The sequence below is a fragment of the Echiichthys vipera genome (genome assembly GCF_963691815.1).
Source record: "Echiichthys vipera genome assembly, chromosome: 6".
NCBI lineage: Eukaryota > Metazoa > Chordata > Actinopteri > Perciformes > Trachinidae > Echiichthys > Echiichthys vipera.
The window spans coordinates 23,261,542-23,279,941 of NC_139831.1; the positions used below are offsets into that span (position 1 = coordinate 23,261,542).

General features: G+C 41.9%; 3 protein-coding genes across 3 annotated transcripts; all 3 read right to left on the reverse strand.

Annotated features, from left to right (window-relative positions):
- Positions 1-664: 664 nt before the first annotated feature.
- LOC310948665 (transmembrane protein 182-like) lies at positions 665-5,639 on the reverse strand. The gene is made up of 5 exons (XM_083915865.1): positions 5,330-5,639; positions 3,446-3,569; positions 3,068-3,166; positions 1,639-1,776; positions 665-1,331 (listed from the first exon to the last, which is right to left on the reverse strand). The coding sequence occupies exons 1-5, from the start codon at positions 5,495-5,497 to the stop codon at positions 1,111-1,113; spliced, it is 750 nt and encodes a 249-aa protein (XP_083771991.1). The 5' UTR covers positions 5,498-5,639; the 3' UTR covers positions 665-1,110.
- Positions 5,640-7,313: 1,674 nt separating this feature from the next.
- Positions 7,314-13,169, reverse strand: LOC310948349 (sodium/hydrogen exchanger 2-like; the record flags this gene model as incomplete). Its single annotated transcript, XM_083915442.1, has 12 exons — positions 7,314-7,325; positions 7,596-7,709; positions 7,831-7,927; positions 8,189-8,323; positions 8,580-8,650; positions 10,302-10,391; positions 10,464-10,660; positions 10,789-11,006; positions 11,098-11,348; positions 11,433-11,673; positions 12,421-12,643; positions 12,917-13,169. The coding sequence occupies 12 exons, from the start codon at positions 13,167-13,169 to the stop codon at positions 7,314-7,316; spliced, it is 1,902 nt and encodes a 633-aa protein (XP_083771568.1).
- A 3,142-nt stretch (positions 13,170-16,311) lies between these two features.
- Positions 16,312-17,953, reverse strand: LOC310947873 (uncharacterized protein). Its single transcript, XM_083914846.1, has 2 exons — positions 17,708-17,953; positions 16,312-17,487 (listed from the first exon to the last, which is right to left on the reverse strand). Exons 1-2 carry the CDS (start codon positions 17,865-17,867, stop codon positions 16,778-16,780), a joined length of 870 nt encoding a protein of 289 aa, XP_083770972.1. The 5' UTR covers positions 17,868-17,953; the 3' UTR covers positions 16,312-16,777.
- Positions 17,954-18,400: the final 447 nt, after the last annotated feature.

Here is an 18,400-nt window from a genome sequence, read left to right on the forward strand (position 1 = left end):
GTGTGTGTGTGTGTGTGTTTTTGATCAGTGAGGTCTTTGAAGCAAGACATGCCCCCCCCCCCCCCCCCCCCCCCCCCCCAGCCACTCCTGCTCCACAGTAGAGCAGATGAAAGCTGATATGTGTGATTGAGAGTCCACACGCTTGTTTCCACACACGTTCAGTCCATCGGAAAAGCAAGAGGATCTAATATTTTAGCAGTTATGTTACAGTCACCACTCTTTTCTTTCCATTTCGATAACACTGAGGAAGAGAAAGAATAGCCATAAGTGTGCGGGTCATTTTGTGTGTGCATGCAACGGACGTGTGTCAGAAGTGTCTGAATAGAGAGTTCATGTGCACATGTCGGGTGGGGCAAGGAAAGATAACAGTATGAGGCATAAGGATTTCAACGAGGGAATGAAATGTGATTGGGGCGAAGGAGGCAGGTGGCTGGCCTGCTGTACACAGACCAAACCCCCAAACAGCTGTTCATTTGTCAAAGCCCCCTTGTGCCCCCTCCTACAAGCATCAATTCTCTCTCTGTCCCCCCCAATATGCATCCCTTTCCTGCTCCACCCCCACCCCACCCTCTATCCAAACCCGCTATTTCTGTTTCAGTCCATCCAGTCATTCCTTCCACCCACCTCACTCCAGCTAACCTACTTTGATCGTGTGCCAAAATCTGACCGGGGAAGCATCTGGTTCACCCATAAATTTCCCACCTTTCACTCTATATGGACTTTGCAGCATTGATAATAAAAAAAACAAACAGCAATCACTAGAACTGAGCGGAAGAAATATACTCAAAATATAAAAAACTTGGCACATCATATATTGTTCCTTAATGTCAGTATTATATCCATATCACACCATATTAATCCCATAACCTGTAACATTGACTTATTATTATTATTCCATAGCCATTAGCGATCTTTATATAGATAAAGCAAAGCAAGTTATAGAAAAATGAAAATCAGTGTCTCTGACTGCATGTGACCTGACATCCAAAGGGCCGTAATATTGATCATGTCTCTCCAGCCAGTATTTACGTCCCACAAGTGTGCTGCCGAGTCCCAGAGCAGGACATAAAAAGGTCAGTCCAATCTTCCCCTGCAGGCCAGATGGCACGCTCACTTGCTGGCACGCAGCGCGCGGCCCACCAGCATGAAGACCATCCCAGAGATGAGCTCCAGAGGCACACCGGCGGCCGCCACCATGAACGACAGGCCGTAGAGCACTGAAACCTGTGCATGGGGACAGTCATCTCCCCTCTCCTGCAGGACGTAGAGCTTCACCTCCACCACCTCCATCCACAGTACATAGAGCAGCAGCACAAACAGGAACAAGCAGGCTGGGGAGTGATATAAAGAGTTTCAGGGAGACACAGAGAGAGGCTATCACTGCTGTGAGTAACACAAGAATTCAGTTCCTACTCGTCTCTACTGTAACCACATGAGCAATGTTTAGTGTTGTTATAGCGACAGTAGTGCAGTGACATCTGCTGCTCTGTGTGTTGGGTATGTGTTTGTCATGTGTCAGGTATGAACAGCTGACAGCGACATGTGTTTCTGTGCATTCACCTATTCCCCTGGTAGCGTATTCCACACTGCAGATATTACAGCTATGAACTCCACACATGTGCATAGACTATACTTTACCAGCAGCGATGAGGAAAGCACCGCCCAGCTTGTACAGTTTGTAGCTGATGAAGGGGACACCGCAGACCAAGAGGAAGCCTCCGGTAAGAGCTGAGACCAGGCCGAGGATTATCAGCACAGTCCAGAAACCCCTAAACACTGCAAGAAATACAACCAGGCTGCCATCAGAGCAATTACTCATCCATGTATAGGCCTGGAGAAAGTTTGCATTCGGGCTGTAGCTATTATTGAGGACCCCGAGCTGCTGTCACTATTTTTTTCGCAAATGTGGGAAACCTGAGGGGGGAGACATTAAACTAATAGTTTGACACTTCGCGAAAATCGCTTATGAGGATGATGCAGAGGATGAGAAGACGATAGCCTACCTCCCATATCTGTCCATTAAAGGTCCCATATTGTAAAAAAGTTATTATAAAGCAAGTTGAGGTGCTACATAAGTTCTATTAAGTATCAAGAAAGAGAAATGCATATATATATTCAGAAACTGTGTCTTTAAACCAGTTGTCAGGACTTCTGTATGGTTATGATGTCACAACTACACTATATATGGGTAGAAAACCGTTGCCACAGTGTCATTACAGTACAGTAAAGGAGTCTGGGGAGCCCAAGGGGTCCTTCCGGGAGTAACAGGGGGTCCCTACAAAATTAGGCGAAAAGTTTATTTTGAATATTTAATTAACTATAGAAGTGAGCGTAATGTAAGAGTCACACGAGTGACAGTTATCTCAGCTGTAGTTGATACCTGCAGAATTCTGGTCTGAATCATATCTAACAACCAAAATCTTTTCAGATGGAGGCCTCTGAAGGGAAATCAAATGGTGATCTGTGATGTGTATCGATGTAGGGGTTCTTGACAGTACAAAGGTCGAGGAAACCACTGGTATAAACAATGAAAGGCAGGTGAACGGCTGGAGTGACTCTAAAGATAAAGGAAACATATCAGAGCTAAAGCTCACTATTTAACACTTTATATCTAATTTGTTTAATAGATACAAACACTTAGCTGTAATAGCAACAATTGGAGGTTTCCAGCGGAGGTTTATGCCAGACTATTTCTTGGCTGGGTACAGTGTGAACAAATGAATCGCTTGCAGTCTTTATGCTAGGCTAAGCTAACCACCTCGCTCAATATTTTACGGACAGACATGAGAGTGGGATTTTTAAAAATGTCAAACTATTCCTTGAAAAACAAACACTGAGTATTTTATGGAGAGGTTTCAGAATTTTTAGACAACTTTAAGACTAGTTTAATACATAATAATAATAAAATAGTCAGTAGCAGAACGTGGTAGCAATTTTCAATTGGAAATTTGGGGGGAGACGGGGCATTTATGAAAACTCTCTATAAACCCCATCTTTATAGAGAGCCCTGCATTAAAGTACAGTTTTTTTCCTTTGTCACCCGTCAGTTAGTGAGTGAGTGTGTTACCTGCTGTAGCGTCATAACTTGGATGAGGCACCTGTCCAAGTGCGACAGGTAGAGGGAAGAGGTAACCATGGATACAGACCTTGGATTCTGGCTGGTTTGCTACATGACAAAACAAAAAGGTAAAAATAAAATAGTTTTATTTATTTTAACGTTAAAAACCATGTAAAAAAAATTAAGAGAAAATAAAATAAAAACACTGAACTGAATGCCAACACATTCTTCTTGCTCTCCTATTTCTGTCAAATATCCAAAGACTGACATTTTTTCTTTCCTGCATTTGTTGGAATGTCACACAGACCCCACTGCTGAGCATGAGACATGCAACCACATTGGACAAACCCGCAAAAAACGTTTTTCCACCTTAGAAGGCGTACATACTGAAGAGAGTGGCCAGGAGTACATGTACTGAGGGCTCCACCTGAAACACACATCGCCAGAAGAAGCCCTCGTGGTGCAGAGTGAGAGACGGAGGAGGACCAGTGACCGCTTCCACTAACTGGATCTAAATGAGAAAAAGAGACAGACGTCAGCACACAAACAGAGAGATAGACACACAAATGTGTCAAGATGGATGGAACTCCATTTCTGTCAGCTTTGTCAACACGTCTGTTAGCTGCCCTGTGTGGTTCTGTACTTCAGTGTTGCCACGGCACCAAACGTGGTTCTGATTATGGCCTGCTCGTCTGTGAGGTTTTCAAGGGAAACTTATGAAACACGCATGAGTGATACTCTCCATTTGCTTGTCAGAAACATGATTGATGGTGCTGAATAACACACACCAACTTTAATCATCCTCTTTTATTGAAAATGAAAGACTTTGTTGTGCTGTGATGTTAAGGAGGGGTTCACCGGGGGGATTTGCTTTTATAAATATATCCCTTACTTTGCATTTTGTGAACTTTCTCACAAATGGAGGAATAAACTGGGGTTTTAACTGAGGTTAAAGGGGCATTCTACTGAGTTTACACATGGAGATATGTTGACTTGTTCAATACAGTGCCTGTGAAAACAGCTGTATGATGTCTGTGGCAGAGCTTTGTCAAGTCTAAGAAAATAACCCAGATGATGTCATCAAATGAATGACAGCTGTGATGTGTCTTAACTGCTAATTAGCAAATGCTACAATGCTAACACCCTCAGCTAACTTAAAGTATATCTTCTTAACATCAGTGTGTCAGCATTTTCATTGTGAGCATGTTGTTATTGTGCTAATATCAGCATTTCCCTCAAAGCACCACTGTGCCCAAGTAAAGCCTCATGAAGCCTTTGACATGGGAGACTCTTAGACTACATACAAACGAATGCATGTTTGTTTTAAAACACGACCTTTGGAAACGCTGCTAACCCAGATTTAGGGTTAAGTTTTAGTCTGGACGGGCATAAAAGGAGACCTTTGAAAACAATGACACCCACACCCACATGCACTTCCTGATTGGGTCTCATGAGTCCCAATGTGTCCTTACCTGATTTATCACGTCCCTGTCACGTGACCCTTTTCCACCAGAAAAAACACAACATCAGTCTTAACTACCGGCGGTTAATTCTACATGGATAACTGATTACAGCCCTTTCTGACCTTGTTGTCGATGCTTGCAGCTGTCAAATTCTGCATTTTATAATGCTACTTCTGCCTACATGTGCATGAGGCAAGCTATTTCTGAGCAGTTTTTGAAAGTTCCCCCATGTCCAGTGGTGTTTACACTGTTTACACTGTACAATGGTGTATGTAATTCCATTCAATTCACAGAGATTTTTCTCATTTTGTCATGAAAAGGTAGTGTGTGGATGTAGATTTGTAGTATTGTAAACAAAAAACCTGCATTACAAAATTATAACAGACGGTCGTGAGAAGATGAGATGAATTATGGGAAGTGTTTTTGGAGCTTGACCCACACTATAAGTCACAAAAGTCAAACCAAAAGTCAGGATTTCTTGACCTCTGCTGCATTGATTTGGTCCATTCTATTTTAAATCTGTTCTCTTTGAGTCCCTGAACTTAACAAAAGTGCAAGACTTCATTATTTTGGTACCTCTTTAAATATCCTACTGTGGCATAGCGTGCACACCACAGTCTACACAGCATCTGATCAGATTCCACATTGGGGGTTTTGTGGTTCTTACATGTGATGACTATTATTACATGCATTTGTTTAGTTGGAGGTGACGGTCCAATTCCTACAGCAGGCAGTAAGGTTGGCATTCAATCTATGAATTTGTGTTTGTGTGAATTAGTGAATATGTGCACACATGTATCTGTCCTACCTCAGTCCCATTGGCATCTTTTGTCAGTGTTGTTTGTGTCGGCCAAGTGTACGGTCCACAGTTATCACTGGCCACCAGCCAGTAGTCTGTACCAAAGGCAAGGAAGAAACACAGAGTCCCTACTACCCCAAATATCCCCCCAGCCAAGGTTGCAGCTCCCACCCTCATAACTCCAGCCTAAAACCTCCTTCACTGTGCTCCTCGGCTTTCAGTCTTCAGGCCAGTTACTCCTCAGCCCCTCTCTGGTGTCCACTCTGCAACCGTCTGCCCAGCACCAGTCCCATAGAAAACAGTCTGGCTCTCCCAGCCACTCCCTGGCATGCTGGGAGCTGTGGGGAAAAGAAGCTCCAGTAACTGAGGAGGTCAGGCAGGGGGAGGACAGGAGTTATTTTAGGAAGCAGTAATCCTGTCCTTGTCAAATTACCAGTGTGTGTGCTGTGCATTCATAAAGGAAACAAGGAGAGGCAGGATTGGTGTGTGCTTGTAATGTGGACAGCAAGTATCAGCATTTATGACTGCAAGGTATTTCTAAGGTAGGTGTTACACTTTGAAAATGAATTAGACTAGAGCTGCAAATGACCCTCAAACCTCCACCAAAGGTGTTCAAGAGCTAAAACACAGAGCTAAGGAAAGCAAACACTCGAAATGATCAAACCAGGAGGCAAATTATTTAATCCAATTTAAAAGTTTTAATTGGGAGATATCCATGAAATTGAAACCTACGACTCTATGGCTAAATAAATATGAGGTTCTTATCACTTTATGGAATGGCTGCATTCACTGGTTTACAATTTCTTCTCCTCGCTTTCTCACAGTCTGCCTTCATTGGCAGTTCTCACTCTCCAAAACAAAGCTGAGTTGTTTCTTCGGGGCTCTTCCCACAGGTGCTTGATGTTGTGAAGAGAGCGGCTCCTCTCCTGCAGCGGGAGATGTTGGATCCGCCGGCCCTCTGGTCTGAGCTGAAGCTGCCGGGACCGATGAGTGGGGCCTCTGGCTCATGGAGCACACTGCCAAGAGAAGAGAGTGCTGCAGTAAGCGCAAGGTCCACAAAGTCAGAATAGTCACACCATAGCTGTTAGGGTCAAAGGTCAGGAGGTGAAAAGAGACGGGAGACAATCTAATGACGTATCTGTATTGTTAGAATGTGTCTTTAGTGAGGGCTGAAAGCTTGAGAGAAAGCAGAGGACTGGATATAGAAAAAAAATTGTTTTTTTGTATGTAAGTATGTCTTTCACTTTACCTGTGTGAGACCTGCTAAGTCCTGCTCTCACTCTACGTGAGTCACTGAACTCTGCATCTTCCACCTGTCACAATGGAAGAATACAGTAAAACATACTGCACTGTGTGTTTAATACACTAAAAGCCAAAAAAGACAGTTGAAATCATATTCAAGTATATATCATATAAGTGATCATATAACTTGTGTTACGCATATTTATTGATTTATTTATTGATGTTTTTTAGCTTCTGGTTCAGTGTGGTAGGTGTACCTTGTTTTCATTAGTTTTTTCTGTATTTGTTGCTGTTGTCAATATTTTATGTTTATCATGGACCTCGATGTGATTTGATGCCTGCTGCAAATCAAATTTCCTTGAGAGATAATAAAGTCAAAGTTGAAATGGACGTTGAAGTTGTACCTACGTGACTGAACCTCCCCTAAATTGAACATATGGCATAATATAAAATAATTTTAATAAAAAAGAATTAAGTAATAACAAACATGAAGTCAAAAAGACTTTATGTTTAGAAGATATTTAGCATGAAAAGAAAAAATATGTAATTAAATAAAAATGAGAAAAAAAATAAAGTACAGCACACATTCCTCACAATAGATTAGTAATTTCACACTTCCTATTTCACATTTCTTTAACAAATTGCTAAAACATATTTGAAATGTTGCAAAGCTCAGGCTTTCTTCCCAACTATATGTGAGTAATTTTAACTAAATAAGTTAAATTAGTAAATTTAATTTAACAAAGCGCACTCATAATCTTTCCTGAGTAGAGTGACATTTTCTTGACACGAATAAGGATTTATATCCCAATGTATTTCCAAATAGTTACACTTGATTCACTTTTTATAACAAATAAATGTCACCCTCTTTAAATGTCATTAAGTGCTTTCATAAAAAGTAAGAGCATAAAGGTAACTGGCTCAAAAGATATCTTAAGACTTATTTCACTTCATTTGTTGAGATTTTAATTTGCTTAAAACAATGAGAATGAGAGAAAATGAGACTTAATGACTGTTTCCATGGATGCAGTACCTGTGTATTATACGTATATCTTTCTCCCAGACTCTGGTGTCTGTGAAGAGGCTTCCTTGTTCTGCCTCTCATGGCGTCCTGGTGCAAAGTGTGTCTGCTGTAGGCTGGTGTCTGCTGGAGTGACAACACATGCAGGAGCCCATACAGTAGATGAATAGCTCATGTCTTTAGTGCACATTTAGTGATTCCTTGGTAAACAAACTAAAGCTATAAATCTACCTTGTTGTGAATTTACCTTGTTGTTGAAGCTCTGAAGGTTTCTGGAGAGAATACGCCTGATGCTGTCCATCTCCTCGGGTAAGAGGGGACGGCTGTGTGAGCGAGTGTCCACTCTAAAAGTAAAGGGGTGAATATTCACATCCATTTAGCCAATAACTGGGTTGTGAAGACTGATATTTTCAGTGGCATGATTGGGTTTTTAAGTAGGAAGAAGCCTGGGAATTGACTTTCAAAGTTGCAGATGGTGTATTCTCACAAACATGTTGTGTTGAAGCATTTTCGGATCCTGTGGGGATCCTTAAATGAAGTGTTGGAGATCTCTGAGCCCTACTACGAGAGGCGCTGACATAAAGTAAAAACGTGCTTTTTCTCACAGTGGTGGCGCCTCCTCGTCTCCCCTCTGCTCCCTTCTCTCCAGCTCCTGGTAAACTCTAAGGATGCTGGAGCAAGCCTGGTGATCTTCACGGATCAGGAAACGACGCAGGTACTTCTTGTTGAACTGTTCAAACCTCACACACACACACACACACACACACACACACACACACACACACACACACACACACACACACACACACATACACACTCAAACACAAATAAATTGAACCCATTCAGATTAAAAGGATATCTGACAGGAAAATTATCAGGAATATTTGCATGCAGTGTTTGCTGCCACCTATTGGTCATTTTAGGATCTATTTTTTGGACATGGAATAACTTTTAAACATGAGCAAGTAAAGTAAAGGCAAAACTAGAGAAACTTACTTATCTTTCCAGTAGTGCTGCCCCCAGTAGCCAACCACATCCTCTATTCCTGCCAGCAGGTGATCAATGAACTAAGAGGAGACATGATGTAAGTATAGCATTCATAGAGTCCTTTTCCATGATTTATTTTGAAGTGGGTGTTCGTCCCTGCATCGCTGCATGCTGCATATCTGTTAAGTTAGTATCATCACAAAACAGATTGCACTGTCTATACTAAACTATCACTACTTTTTTCATTTTCACAGATGAATGGGGAGAAGCATAAGAGGTCTGTGTTACGCAGAGGCCATGACACCAGTGAAACATGAAGCTCATATTATATTATTGCTGTTGTTCTATGACTGAATCAACTGAAGAACTAAAGCTCATCGCTGATCATTTTTAACGTATGATGTACTGATATACTGTATGATGACTTAAAACAGCAAGAAAAGTAGGTGGAAAAGGTACATTTGAAGATACATAACAAGTTATAACACATATTAACACCAAATTCGTCTTTTGGTCGACACTTTGTGACAGCATAATGTCAAAAGCAAGACAAATATAAACAAAGCAAAATAGCAGGCACTTTTAAATGAAATTATAGCAGATGATTTCATGTTGGTTTGTTCAAATATTCTACCATATTATACTGAAAAAGGAAATCACATACACAGTATGAAAAACACTGACGAAATAATGAAATTATCACCATAAAAACAGGTGAGGTGTTGTACCTGAATGAAAGATGTATTGAAGATACATAACTACAGTATTTTAGTGTCTACATTCCTTCCACTCAATGTTGACTGTTACACCAAAAACACCATACTAATAATGTTTATACAGTACTGGATTCCTTAAAGACCATATTGTAAACCTCCCTGTACATGTGACAGCACTTACAGCACAGACCATCCTCCATAGGTCAGTTGTGCTTGTGCAAGCATCTTATAGCGACCCATGTTTACGTCTGCTGTTAGGCGGCGACCTCAAGCAGCTGTAATAGTTATCATGGGAGATAACAAGGTAGTATGGTAGGGTGGTTTCAGAGACTAAAACTCCACATGAGAAGGAGGGCCGAGATGCTGGATGGATCAAACAAACACACTTTCATCAGGGAGACCAGTGTTGGTGTCCGATGTGAAACCAAATATCAACAGTGACTTTTTTTTTCTTTCAAATTATCCAAGTTCCATCTGTGATGTAGTAGCGTGACTCATGTTAAGCCAATCCATAATCTTTCCCTAAACCTAGACACATATTATTGTTGCCCAAACTTAGAGTTTAATTCTGGCGCAAAATCATCCCATGGTCTCTTTTGGCACCTATATACATCAAATAAGCCATCAGGACAGTTCTTTTCGTGCAACAACTATTAACAGAGAAATCCGTGAGATTCGCAAACATGGTTAGGGTTAGACGTTTTAATGCCTTTACCATACTGCACTGAGCTAAATCAGTGTTAGCCCATCTCGCTGTTAGCAGCTCTCCAGGAATTGTCCATTAATAGTTATTACACAACAAAAGAACTGTCTCAATGTCTTATTTGATGTATGTAAGTGCCGAAAAAAATTATGGGATGATTTTGCACTGAAATTACACTTAAGCTGTTGTGTTTCCCAACTTGGGTAGTTCCACCGTGCAGCTGTTTTTCAATGTGAAATAGAATGGTCTTATGTGTTGTTTTGTGAGTCGTTCGTGTCGTGTAGGTCTGAGGACGTGTTGGTCATTTCTCACCCTGCTGTGTATCTCCTCGCTGACAGAAGGCAGAGCTCTCTTCTTCCTCTTCACATCCAGCAGCTCTACTAGAGGCTTAATAGTCATCCCCTGGAAACCAGACCAAACCGAACTTTAAAAATATAGCCAAAACAGAATTCGCTAGTGTCATTATTCTCCCACCTGTACAAAGACAGTGAAGAGGATGACCACGATGGTAGTAGTGATGAAGAGCCTTTTCTTTGGGAAGTCATCAATCAGGAAGACGAGGGAGAAGCAGATTGCCCCTCTCAGGCCTCCATAGGCAATTATGAACTGATCTCGAAAGGTCACTTTGTTCCTTCGGATCTTGTTCACCACAGCAGTCAGCAGGAGAACCCCTTGAGTAGAGGGAAGTGTGTTGATTTCTCTATTTTGACAGCTGTTTATCAAGCTCCTAGACAGAGCATCACTGGTACATTGTTAGTCATGTAAAAAGTGAAAGTCCAGGAAAGACTTTTAAAGCTACCTGTGGCCCTCCAGATGAGGCAGAGCAGCAGTGTGGAGCAGACAAAGGGCCAGCTCCACATATGGACATCCTGTATTGTGGACACGCCTAGGAAGATGAAGATGAGGGTTTCGCTCACGCTGCTCCACATCTTCAGGAAGTACTGGATGCTGGTGTTGCTGCGCTCGGACACATTAGCCTCCACATACTGCTTCATGGTCACAGCGCAGGTCACAATGCTGCAGAAAGGGGAAATATGAGACCTAATCACATTTTTACCAAACTAAACATTTACAAAAGGAGTTTAAGTTAACATTGCGCAGCACTCACGCCATGATACCAGAGAGGTGAAGCATCTCTGAGGTCAGGTAGGACAAGTAGGAGTAGAGGAAGACAAAGAGCGGGGCAATGACCTGGGCTCTGGAGGTGAACCGTGAGGTGAGGGCCGCCACCAGGCCAAAGAAGAGGCCTATGAACAGGCCACCGAGACCTACCACAAAAACCCTGCACCCTCCTAGCAACACATCAAGACCCGACACTGACGGCAGACGGAGGAAGGACTCAAACAGCTTGTAGAGCACCTGAGAGGAAGAGAGATGTATTATGCAGAGAAAAAGATATTTGATCTTATTTTAAGACCACCTGATGATGACCTCTCCCCTCACCACAGTAACGGCGTCGTTTAGCAGCGACTCTCCAAACACCAAGATGTGAAGCTGTTCATTAACGTGCATCTCCTGGAAGACAGAAAGCACGGCAACAGGGTCGACGGCAGCGATCAGAGAGCCAAACAGCAGGCAGTGGAGCAGAGAGATGTCTCCCAGAGAGCTCTGGGCCAGCAGACACACACCGTACAGAGACAGGCCGATGCCCAGCACGTTCCATAAGGTTCCCAGCACAGCATACCTGGAGATGTATACAGAATCAGCAGCTTTACAGGAAACAAGGATGATACTGCTTGGCAAAGGTTGTGTCTAGACGGTAACCCTTGATTTGCGAAAACTTGCAAGACTGGCTGCCAAAAGTCAGACATAAAAACAGTTTCTACCCCCAGGCCGTCACACTGCTGAACAATTGACCCCACCCGACACATCACACACACATGCCAGACATACAAGACAAATGCACCTAATGCACCTTATGTATATCACTGTAAATAACATAACAAAGATATTTATAACAGCCTGGTCACTTTACTTTGCACAATTATTTTATCTTTCTATTTTAAATTTCTCATATTTACTTGTTAACCTATTTTTAATATTACCTCTATTTTTTATCTTAAATTATTGTTCTGTGTTGTTCTGTTATTGTTCTGTTATTGTTAATGTTATTGTTATGTTTAGGTTTGTCCTGTTAAATGTTTGGAACTGTGAGTAAAGCATGAGCCGGAGTCAAATTCTCTGTATGTCCAACATACTTAGCAATAAACCTGATTCTGATTCTGATTCTGATTCTGATTCAAAAGACCTATCCTAGTCTTAACCATTCATGGTCATTGCCTGACCTCAACAATCTTACCATTACCATCTTGAGTGAGTATTGCAAATCGTAAGTTACAATCTAGACACAACCCTTGGCAGGGTGGTCAAGATAGCAACCAGGAGACAATGCCACACACATTAAAAAGCAAAACATTGACGGGGCACCAACCAGAGGATGGTGCCGAGGTTTTCAAAGAACAGCTTTCCTGGCAGGAAGTATCCTGCATCCAAGACGATGGGCGGGAGCAGAAAGAGGAAGAAAGCATTAGCGCTGAGGGTCGGGGGAGCAGAGTGACGAACACCATAGATCACCCCTCCAACCAGGAGGCCCACCATAATAAGGAGACAGCTTTCCGGGACGACTGCTGGGACTCGACCTGACCAGTGGAAACCTGGAGGTTAGAGACAGAGATGATAAAAGGACATCATGCTAGATTTAACATTTGCTTTACATATTCATAATATTCAATTCCTTGTTATCTCTTGAGAAGACTTACACATTTTTGAATAAGGATGCTTTTTACTTCATAAATTTTATTTTAAAGGCGGATTATAGTAGTGGTATTTCCTGTATGCCTTTATATTATAAATATGTAAATAAGACATTTGAAAATGCTAATGATTTTGGCTTTTCATGTATGAGCAGAAGACCAATTGAAGCTTACCCAACTTGGCCAGTGAGGCCAGCATGATCCACAACACAATCTCAAAGGGAGCCTGCACATGGTGATAGTCCACACTGAAAACCCTCAGAGCCATGGGCAGATCCACAGATAGGCTGCCATCGCTGGCGTTGAAGCCCAGCGAGGGGGGCAGGTTGTGGGGCTGCGGGAGCTCAGCTGGGGGAGTCAGGGCCAAACATGCAGGCCAAAACAGGCAGTCAGAGAGCAGCAGAGAGAGCGTCCACAGGGCAGCCATCCTGCAGCCATACTGGGACAACAGGAGAAAGAGACAGGGAGAGAATAGGGCAGGGGGTTATGAAGATAAAGGGAGGGGGAGCAGCACACGCACATACACGCGGATGTACACACACAAAACAACAACTCCACAACTCATGCGGCCACTAATGTGCACAGGAATCCCTGAGCTAGCAATGATATCCATCCAGCAGTACAGAGCTCAACACACACACACACACACACACACAGACACACACACACACACACACACACACACACACACACACACACACACACACACACACACACACACACACACACACACATACTCGCTTAGGAGAGGACCCCTCCTTTTCTGAGTGCTTTACATTATAAAAATAACTTCATATTTCAGATAAAACCTATTATCTATCTATCATCTATTGTACCATGTAAAATGATACCTTCTGTTTAGGGATAATGTACACAACATGGTACACTGAAGTCTTAAGAAACCTACTTTGTTTACTTCATGTTTCCTTTTTTTTACCATGAAAAGCTTTCATTAGGTCAGGAATCAATTCATCTATTGATTATTTTCTTTTGCATCTAACTGATTATGTTTTTAGGCCCTGAAATGTAAATGCTTATCAAAAGTTTCCTACTAACTATAACTACTACTCCTCTTACTCACATGTGCTTTTCATCGAGCTCAGCATCCTGCAGTATGTCTACCCTACCCTGGTTCTATTTCGTACAGGCCTGTTGCTTGTGGGCCTCACCATCATTATAAATAGCGATGAGACTGAAAAATTGGCTCTCACCTGCAGACCAACAACATCAACCTGTCACTCAACAATCACAAGATCAATACCAGCAAAGAAGCAAGATCCCTGGGTATAACATTTCAAAACAACAGGACCTGGACCGAACACATCAGTAACCTAGAACAAACAGAACGTACAGTCAGCTAATAGTCATATACGCTTCAGGCCTCTTTAGGGATTCTAGTCTTTCTTGTGATGTGTGTTTTCTTGTGCATTCATCCTGTGTTCTATTGTGCTTCAGGACCATATTCTTCAGCCTTCATCCTCTCATCAGCAGCAATCCACCAGCCAACTCCTGCAGGCCACACCGTTCCCATCCATCTTGCTCGAGTCACTCATTGCTCATCACTCTCATTCCTCTGCCAAATGCCTCCCTGCCCATTCCACCTCCATTCCCTGTTTCCCTTAAATCACGTTTTATAGTCATCAACTCTTGAGTCTCTCTGGGTCAATCTGCAAAACACAACTTTCATTTTACTTTATTCCTGTACTTCTACAAGTCTGACATGTTAACATTGTTGTACAAATTAAAACTGCACGAGCAAGAGCAAAGTTTAGTTCGCACAGATTAAAATGAACTACTTCAAGACAGCTCAAGACAGCTTCAACTTGATGTGATATTGCAATTTTTAAAAAAGCATGAGCACTTCAAAACACTGCATGTGAAAATGTCTTCTGTGAAGTAGCCTTTTTCTTTTAGTGGTAAGGCACCTGTTACAGTAGGACAACTTCCACCTTTGCCATTCTTTTTACTTAATGACCCAACTTCCCACATAGCGCTACAAAACTTCAACCTGAGCAAATTTCTGATCAGCCAAGTGGAAGTAGCCATGTGAGCTCACAGGACAAGGCCTCAACACAATCAAGCAGTCTAGTATACAGTAAACATCCACACAGTCCTGAGAACAACAGCTCTAAGCAGGTGACATAAGTGAAAACACCTGTGGGGCTGTGATTGTGTAGGCCCCTTAATACAAATTGGTAAAATGTCATATTGAACTTTCTGGTCAATGTAAATTAGGTATTTTATCATGGTGCAGCTGCAATGTAAAGTAAAACAAAAGTCTGTTTTCTAATGTTCTGAAGCTTTTTTTATTATGTTATTGAGGTCTCTATTAATAATGCACTTGTGTTTTTAATTGTTCAAAGCAGCTCATCTCATTATGAAAAGTACAATATTATAGTGTCGCTCTAGGGTTTCAACTTTGATTCATACATCTTCCAGGTAGAAAAATTGTATTTAACTTTAGAGTTGCAGTAAATAATAATAATAATAAATTCCCTTATCTCTAAAAAGAGGCTGTATGTAACAAAGTCTAGACTCAGATCTGTTAATTAGAGGAAACCCTCTGTATTGTTTTTATCTTTTTGCACAGATCAGTGAATCAGACTCCATAAAGCATGCTGATGGATCACCATTGCCTTCACTGTGGATACAGAGGAAGCTGAGCTATGAGGAATTGGGTTTCACAGGTTACAAATCAACCTTAAGCAGGCACATGCATCATAAATCTATAGGCTATTGCTTTTGATGATGCACAGCTCCTCACTAAAGCACACCATCCCCGCCTGTCCTTGGGATATTTTAGCAGGGGTTTATAGGATGAGAAATGTCCACGTTATTCAAAATAGTTACAGCTTTTATAGTATTGCAAAAACAGATGATGTGGACACAATGGACACTGAGACAGGTTTCTAGTATTTCACAGGTTTTATACAGACAAACCATGTGATGTGAGGTATAAAGTTGTCCAAACTCCACAGGCAATAACTACTGGCTTCATTATATTACCTCACATTAAAGAGAAGAAATGCCCTGACACAGAATCAACTGTAAAAAAATAACAACGGTTATTGTAGTTGGCAGTGAAGTTAGTGTGTATGTGCACTTCTTTGATTTCTATGTTTCAATGTCTATATATATTTAAATGTCCTGAACAGGGCAGCAGGAACGCATTCTGTCATAATGTTGTAGGTATAACCATCATGCGTGCTAACCATGACATGGCAAATCATGTAAATCTGAAAGTCCAATTTGTAGTTATGTTTCCAAAATTCTACACATCTTCAACTTATAAGACAGGAACAAAACAAACTGCATCCTAAAATTACACTCAGGCTGTCTCAACATGTTTCATGTTGTCGTGTTACATTACCCCTGTTTGACATAAGTGATTTGGGGACATAAAATGTACATTATTGAGAGACAGACATATCTTTTAAAAAACAAGAACAGACGTGGGTGCACAATATTGAATTTGAACATTTATCCTGCCATATAAGACCAAATATAACAGTCACCAGCAAAATAAAAACAACAGAATTAAATCCAAATACAGCTCAAAAAAACAAAAAGTTTTTTTAGATTTTTATTTCACTTCACTTAGACCAGATGGATTACTTTATACTAGGTTACATCACAAGGCAACGTCAATGTGCAGCATACATTTAAATCTTTTATCTGACGCTGGATTACACTTTGCTTCAAAATAATAACTATCTTACACACATCCACTTATATATCAATAAAATAAATTCAAATGTTAATCAGGTAAATCCAGGACGGTGTAGTTCTTAAACCTAACAGCAGATGGCTCATGAGAGCAGTTACATTTGAGGCATCATTTCATCAAGCAAGTAAACAAAGACACTGTGTAAATATAGGTAAACAAAAATAAAGCATGCCATGATTTACTGAATTGCACTTCACACAGTTGCATGCAGGTCTGTGTAAACTTGGAGGTAAAGAAGTGCAGAAGCAGCGAAGCCTATAGCTGAGCATCACATTCAATACTTTTGCAGAATCTGTGCATGGTTGCATTCATTGCAGATCCGTACTATCAGCCTCTGAAATCCTTAGCACAGGGGAGCTGAAGTTGGACGAGCAGGGAACTAAGTTCTGTGTGCTCAGATAACTAGTCCTCTTGCCGTCGCCCACTCCTGGTCCCTGTTCCAGACTGGCCTCCAGTGAGTCAGGCCCCTGCAGCTGGCTGCTGGGCTGTGGCGGAGGTACCAGGCCGTGCAGGATGCTGTTACCCAAGTGGGAGTGACATCGAGCCAAGTTGTCAGTCAGATGCTGCATGTATACCTCCTCCAGCTGTTTCTCCAGCAGCCCATTGAGCACAGAATTAGACATAGGCTCCAACCCTGATCCGGGCAGATCCAAGCTGATGTTCACACTGGCCCCCATAACCAGATACCCCTGGTCTGATATCAACGAGACAGGCTCTCCTTGTGACCCCGGTTGGGCTGCCCATTCTGGGTGCTGGCAGGCTTCGGGGGCAGGAGGCTGAGTGTAAATTCCGTGCTGGGGGATGGTGGCCCTCAGTGGGTTTTGGGAGATGCGGCCTGAGTCGGCCACCTGCAGATCGGGATACTGTTGCAGCAGGCTACAACTGTCTAAGCAAACTGTAATGTCAGGGTCCAGGGAGAGGACAGGTGGACACCCGGGGATTGAAAGGCCTACAGGTCCTTGAGGCAGCACTTTCAGACCCTGGAATTGGTGGAAGTCTAGTTCTTCCTGCTTTGGACCTGATTACAGAGAGTAAACTGGTTATTTGGATGTGTTCAACTGGCTTGCCTTGACTTGTGTCTCTCTTAAAACATTAAAACATTAGTGAACTTTTATCTGACGAAGGAAGAACATTTTCTTAAAAGGGAAGCAAGTGAACTAGATCTTCTGAAGTTAATGTTAGTATGTGAAATCAGTACGGCAAGTTAAACTTAGCACTACATCAGACGGTTTGTTTACCTGCTTCAGATGAATCTGTCAGTAGGTCTGTAGAGTTGGCAATACAGCTGGACTGATCCGTACAATGAGTTTGTGTCTGTGCTCTCTTTATCTTGGAAGAAGAAGCAAACTTTCTCTCCTCCCTGTACAGCAGCACTCTGAGAAAACCTTCAGCCAACATGGCACAGAATGACCGTCCACTTCTTTCTTCTCTGTCTCTCTTCAGCTACCTTTGCTTCTTATGATTGTCAGTCTTAAGGACAAATAGCACAGTGCTACTGCGTATATAATAGTTAAGTTCTACTGACTAGTTTCACTTCTGCAACTGAGAACTGGCCCCTCCACCCCTACTTCCTTTATTAAAGTGTAAAGGAAAATCACAGTTCAGAGAAAAGAGAACAGTACATTTATACACAAGCTGAGTGTAATAGGTGTCTCCAGGACCACACACACACAAACGCACGCACGCACACACGCACACATACACACACACACACAAGAAAACAAAATGATCAGAAATCTCTTGCAAAATGAAACACTGCACTCAAAATCATGTTCTTTCTTCTCAAAACTTTCTCACATGAATATCTCTTACAGAGCATCAAAAAACACTGGTGTGATACATTTAAAACACTACCATCAAAATACTGTTCATAGGCCTATATGTTTTGGTTTAGTGAGGCCATGTTACATATTCAGATGTATAAAAATGTG

Excerpts from the sequence above, each read along its gene's own strand:
- LOC310948665 (XM_083915865.1), bottom strand. The coding sequence starts at position 5,497 with ATGAGGGTGGGAGCTGCAACCTTGGCTGGGGGGATATTTGGGGTAGTA. Across the intron at positions 3,167-3,445 it reads ACTCCTGGCCACTCTCTTCA|CAAACCAGCCAGAATCCAAG; the intron begins GTATGTACGCCT and ends TTTGTCATGTAG. Across the intron at positions 1,777-3,067 it reads AAGTTATGACGCTACAGCAG|TGTTTAGGGGTTTCTGGACT; the intron begins GTAACACACTCA and ends TATTTCTTGCAG.
- LOC310947873 (XM_083914846.1), bottom strand. The coding sequence starts at position 17,867 with ATGTTGGCTGAAGGTTTTCTCAGAGTGCTGCTGTACAGGGAGGAGAGA. Across the intron at positions 17,488-17,707 it reads GACAGATTCATCTGAAGCAG|GTCCAAAGCAGGAAGAACTA; the intron begins GTAAACAAACCG and ends CTCTGTAATCAG.